The sequence below is a fragment of the Chenopodium album genome, chromosome 25, assembly GCF_948465745.1.
Source record: "Chenopodium album chromosome 25, dcCheAlbu1.1, whole genome shotgun sequence".
NCBI classification, from domain to species: domain Eukaryota; kingdom Viridiplantae; phylum Streptophyta; class Magnoliopsida; order Caryophyllales; family Amaranthaceae; genus Chenopodium; species Chenopodium album.
In genome coordinates, this window is record NC_137858.1 from 36,873,220 (window position 1) to 36,878,690 (window position 5,471).

General features: G+C 34.3%; 1 protein-coding gene across 1 annotated transcript; it reads left to right on the forward strand.

The window, feature by feature from the left end:
- Positions 1 to 340: 340 nt before the first annotated feature.
- Positions 341 to 4,959, forward strand: LOC145614900 (cyclin-A1-4-like). Its single transcript, XM_081669970.1, has 11 exons — positions 341 to 693; positions 1,959 to 2,364; positions 2,572 to 2,705; positions 2,834 to 2,926; positions 3,077 to 3,210; positions 3,312 to 3,387; positions 3,485 to 3,561; positions 3,686 to 3,719; positions 3,866 to 4,015; positions 4,106 to 4,240; positions 4,669 to 4,959. Exons 1-11 carry the CDS (start codon positions 490 to 492, stop codon positions 4,729 to 4,731), a joined length of 1,506 nt encoding a protein of 501 aa, XP_081526096.1. The 5' UTR covers positions 341 to 489; the 3' UTR covers positions 4,732 to 4,959.
- Positions 4,960 to 5,471: the final 512 nt, after the last annotated feature.

The following is a 5,471-nucleotide window of genomic DNA, read 5'->3' on the forward strand; positions in this document are numbered from 1 at the left end:
GGTAAGACACACACACACACTGCCTTGCAAACTGCAAAGCCTTGGCAAGAGTGCTGGACAAAAAGTCGAAAAAAAAGAAGAAAAATGTTAACGTTCAAATTCAAAATTTAAATTTACAAGTTAAATACATGTAGCTAACTTAACAAAGCTGTGACCTTACATAAAGACGTTGTGGTCCAAAACATTCAAAACAACAAATTGCTATTGGTCTGTCCTTGTTTAATAGGTCACCCACATGCCACAAGTATTGTATTTGAAGAGAGAGAGTATTATGGAAGTTACGCTCCCCATTTATTAAATAAAAACCAAACACGGCCTTATATACAAACACCAACACTCTCACTCTCACTTGTTTTCTGAACAAACAAAGAAAGAGAACCCCCAAATTGAATTCACCGCCTAAATTCAAAACCCTGATTTCGAAATAGGAAACAGTTTCTACTTTCTACTTTGTAGAGAGAGAGAGAGTAATCCCTAATTTTGTTTACAATGTCGACGCTAAAAAGTCACCGGAAAAGTTTGGGTTCGTCGGTTTCTTCGGCGTCGAAACGTCAAGCGACGAAGATTCCGGCGTCGGAAAATGTTATCGGAAACTCAAAACCCAACCCTAACAACAGGAAGCGACCTCCTCTCTCTAACTTGACCAATCAGAGTCGTCCCTCTGTTTCTTCTGTTGCCACCATTCCTCATCTCGTAAGCCTTCTTCACTTTTCTTCTTTCTAATAATCTTGGATGTTCATTCTTTCGGCTTTCTGGGTGTAGTTTGTTTCTTTCTATTTAATATGGGTTTTGTTTGTTTAATTGCAAATTTGGGCAATTCTTGTTCTCATTCTTTGTTTGATGAATTAATCATATAAATAGAAAATCTTGGCTAAAATTTGTTTATAGTCTGCTAATCAGTGAGTTTTATTTTATGAATAATGAGCAAAATTATCCGTTGAAAGGAAGCAAAATCTTGTTAATCTTCTTGTTGCAGTTTCTATATGATTTTGATTAACTGTTGAATTATAGCCTTAATTTCTGTTTAGATGCAATTGTATAATTTCTCAATTTTTATAATTCTGACTTTTTTTTTGTACACCTTTATCACTGCATAACTTAAACCATTATCATTCACCTGTGATTATAATATATATAAAGTTTATAATTTCAAACTATATGTTGAGACACATCCAACAAAATCCTAGGTGTTTTTGATTTTATTTTTTAAAGTATAAAACACACCAATTATACTTAAAGAAGAGTTTGTATAATGCAAATTTGTAAAGGGCAAAAGGTTGTACTAACAAATGTGGTTTATGTCTAATGTAGTATTATGGTTATCTGTTTTTTGTTTTGGTTTTTTAAAAGGTTGCATAAGAAAGCATTGATCTATATTCAATAGTGATTTACCAATAGTCTTGTGTTATGAAGACTAAACCCTGGAATTATGTAACTTTTGCAATTCGATTATGAAATTAGAAATTGAAACCGTGTTATTGTGGCATGATTTTTTACTTAAGAATTTTGCTTTGTTATCTTGATTTTTTTTTTTTTTTTTTTTTTTTTCATATGTATAAATTTCTCTTAGGTGAGGTTAATTGTCTAGCTAGAACTTTGTTGTGGCTGATTATATGGCATTTGCTTTAAATATACCTTGCTAATTGATTTTTACATTGATTCTTGTTTCATAAGCCTCTACAGTTCTAAATTGAAGCCTGTTCCTTCCAACTAATGTTTACTATAGGGTGTTTATCCATCTAAGAATTGTCTTTTGTCAAAATTATGCTACTGTTTTGATTTATTCTAATTTTTGTGATTAGAAGAATACTTTATTGTATATTTGTAGGGAGCTCTTTTGTGTTACCAGTGATGTTTTAATAGTCATTGCTATTTACATAGCTATGCTGTGGTATAAACTACAACAGTTGAAATGTACTAGTTTTATTATAATGATTGATGTTATTTCATATTTGAAGGTACCATGTGCTACTTCAAAAAATATAAAGGCTAAAAAAGGATATGCAACGAGCTTCAACAGTACAAACTTTCCGGGGAGTAACTTGCCGGCTTTGCTCACGAAAAAACCCAATGTCGCGGCTTCATCAAAGACATCTTTGCCCAGAAATGATGTCGTGGAGGTTTACAGGCATAATTCGCCGAGATTATCTCATGTGGGTATTCCATCAGCTTCGAGTAGGATGGATATTTCTCCAAGTCGATCAGATGCAGATTCTGTTTCTATGGAAGATTCAATGTCCACATGTGATTCAGTTAAAAGCCCAGAATTTGAGTATTTGGATGAGAGTGAATCAGCCTTGCTAGGCTCCATTCCAAGAAAAACATCTGAAAGCCTTCACATTGATGACAAATTGGAAATAGCAGGTTTATTATTTTACCTTCAGTTGCTATTTCACATTATTGAATTTGACACTTATATAGTCTTGGTGCTCAGTAGATGTTATGGTATCTTTTAGTGTTGATTAAAACAATTAGTCTTTTGATGATTTCTGTATATTGATGTTTAATTGATTGTTTTTTAGACTTTTGTCTAGCTGTATATGATTCTCATGTTCAATGTTGCTTTTGCAGGGAATTATTGTAAGAGAGAAATACTTTCGGAAATGGATTTGGACAAAGTTGTTGATGTTGATGACAAGTACATGGATCCTCAGTTTTGTGCAACCATAGCTTGTGATATTTACAAGCATTTGCGTGCATCCGAGGTTTGACATTCCCCTATTTTTCTTTAGCTTGCTGATTCTTTTCCCTGCCCCCCATTCCTATCCACTGATTCAGCTCCATGCCTCATCTTTTACTCTCTTTTAATTGCATTAATTTCCTTGTTTTTCAGACATTGAAAAGACCTGCAACAGACTTCATAGAGAAGATTCAGAAAGACATTAATGCCAGTATGCGTGCCATACTCGTTGACTGGCTTGTAGAGGTAGCTTAGTATACTTAACTGTTTTTTTTTTCTTTTTTAAATGAAAATCAGAACATAATGTTAAAGAATTGTAAATATAAATGTCTAGTTTCATTCAGTAAAGAGTACTCTTAAACTGAATTATATTTCTTGGTGCAATAATTATCGCAGGTTGCTGAAGAATACAGGCTTGTCCCCGACACCCTATATTTGACTGTTAACTACATAGATAGATATCTTTCTGGCAATACTATTAACCGGCAACGCTTGCAGTTGCTGGGTGTGGCATGCATGATGATTGCATCGTAAGTTATTTAATTTTCCACTTGGGTTTTAATTTTTTTTTCTTTCTGTGTATGTTTGCCCAAGAAAATTTATTGAAGTGATGACTGAATGGCTTCTGCAGAAAATATGAGGAGATATGTGCACCCCAGGTGGAGGAATTCTGTTACATTACTGACAACACATATCTTAAGGAGGAGGTTTGGGCTCTAACCACTATGTTTTCACTCATTGCAATCTGAGAAGTACCTTAATTTACATGACTTATACTTATCAAATAAATTTGCTTTTCAAAAGGTTTTGGAAATGGAGGCTACGGTGTTGAACTTCCTGAAATTTGAAATGACTGCTCCGACCACAAAATGTTTCTTAAGGTAGACAAGGATATTTTTTTATTGACTGATCTTATGACTATCTGTAATTTTGGTTTGGGTAGTTTAAGTCAACATTGACATCCCATTGCTGCTAATTTTTTTTCTTTATTTGACTTGACATTAGGCGATTCGTCCGTTCTGCTCAAGTGATGAGTGAGGTATGTGTGAATGTCATTTTGTATCCATTTATGCTTTATGTATCTTTCCTTAGTTTATTTTATTGGATCTCATTGTAGACACCTATTTGTTAGCAGCTTACGCACTCTTTATACTGAATTTTTCTTATCGTTTTTCTCCCTTAAAGGCTCCATCAATGCAGTTAGAGTGCCTGTCAAACTATGTTGCTGAATTATCCCTCTTGGATTACAGCATGCTTCAGTATGCCCCGTCACTGACTGCTGCTTCAGCAGTTTTTTTGGCCAAGTACATACTCAGTCCGTCTCATAGACCTTGGGTATGTTATTGGATTTTGTTGGACTGTGTATTCCATCCTAGCTTCTTAGAAAATATGGCGTTATAATATCTTTTTATTGAATATTTGCAGAACTCCACTTTGCTACATTACACACTTTACAAACCTTCTGATTTACACGAATGCGTGAAAGCTCTTCATCAGCTTTGCTTGAGCAGCCACAGCTCTAATTTGTCAGCAATCAGAGAAAAGTACAGCCATCATAAGGTATTAACTTTATTTAATTTATCATCATATCATATCCAGAAGGATTTTTTTCTTCTCCGTATTCATTTGAAATCACATCATTTCTTTCTACTTGAAGAGAGTGCTTCAATTTTTTTTAGGCAAGATCAGAGGTATTTCTGTAGCTATCAAACAAAAGCTAGTGAATATTAAATGCTTAGACATGAATCAAAGTTCAATGAGTTTAGTATTGAAATTATTTAACTCAGTATTGAAATCATATGCACTCTTTTCACTCTCAGTCTTAATAAATAATGATTAAAACAATAGGAACAAATTTACTCTACTAGTTCAGTTTGTTTTTCGTATTAATGTGGTGTAGTGTGCTTTGTAAAGTGGTGCGTTATGTTGTTATGTTAGTCAAGAGAGTTAGAAACTGATCCATTTCATATAAATTTCTTTTGTATCAGTACAAATTTGTGGCGAAGAAGAACTGCCCTCCCTCAATACCCTCAGAGTACTTCAGCAATTAAGGATATCAGTGGGCTGTTGGCATGAGCAGAAATAAATTGCTCCATTGCTTGTATGTAGGCTACTGGTTCTGGCTCTGGGAGATTCTTGTTTGATCTCTCAATGTCCATGGCCATGTTGATGCATTGCAGCAGCTATTCTGCACTTTGCAGGCTGGCTTCTTGCCAGCCTCTTGTCATGTTCTCTCCCTTACAATCATGTATAAAATCTCTTTTTGAGCAACTTTCTTATTTGCCCCTCTGCTTCTCCTCTCTCTCAGCGTGCTTGCGTATTACAATTCGAGGTTTTTTTGGAATAAACAAACAATAACGAGAGCTAACATATCAAAATAGACAATTGAGAGATGAGTTTTATAAAAAATTTAATTTTTAATATATGACGTTTTAGATAGTTAATCCGGTGGTTAATGTTGTCCATTCAAAACGAGAACAATATCCCCTACTATTCTACTAATGCTTTTCATTTTAAAACGAGGACAATATCCCCTTCTTCACTTTTAACCCCTAGCCACGCGGAGAGGCAGAAGAAGTATATGGCCTTACCAAAAGTAGGAAATGAATTTAGTTGTTAAATATACTGGGCATAATCTCTAAACAGGAAGGTATCTTTGCATGATAACCTTCGATTTCTGTAGTAAGTTGCTTAATAAGGAACCTAATGGAAGAGAATAGGATACCTAAAGTCTAATAATCAAGTACTGGTTTTCACTTATTAGTATTCAACTATTCATCATAGTGCTTAT

What these genes read in the sequence shown, in the direction of transcription:
- LOC145614900 (XM_081669970.1), top strand. Translation starts at nt 490, where the DNA reads ATGTCGACGCTAAAAAGTCACCGGAAAAGTTTGGGTTCGTCGGTTTCT. An exon ending in GCATGCATGATGATTGCATC is followed by an intron (nt 3,211 to 3,311) that starts GTAAGTTATTTA and finishes TGGCTTCTGCAG; the next exon opens with AAAATATGAGGAGATATGTG. An exon ending in ACACATATCTTAAGGAGGAG is followed by an intron (nt 3,388 to 3,484) that starts GTTTGGGCTCTA and finishes GCTTTTCAAAAG; the next exon opens with GTTTTGGAAATGGAGGCTAC.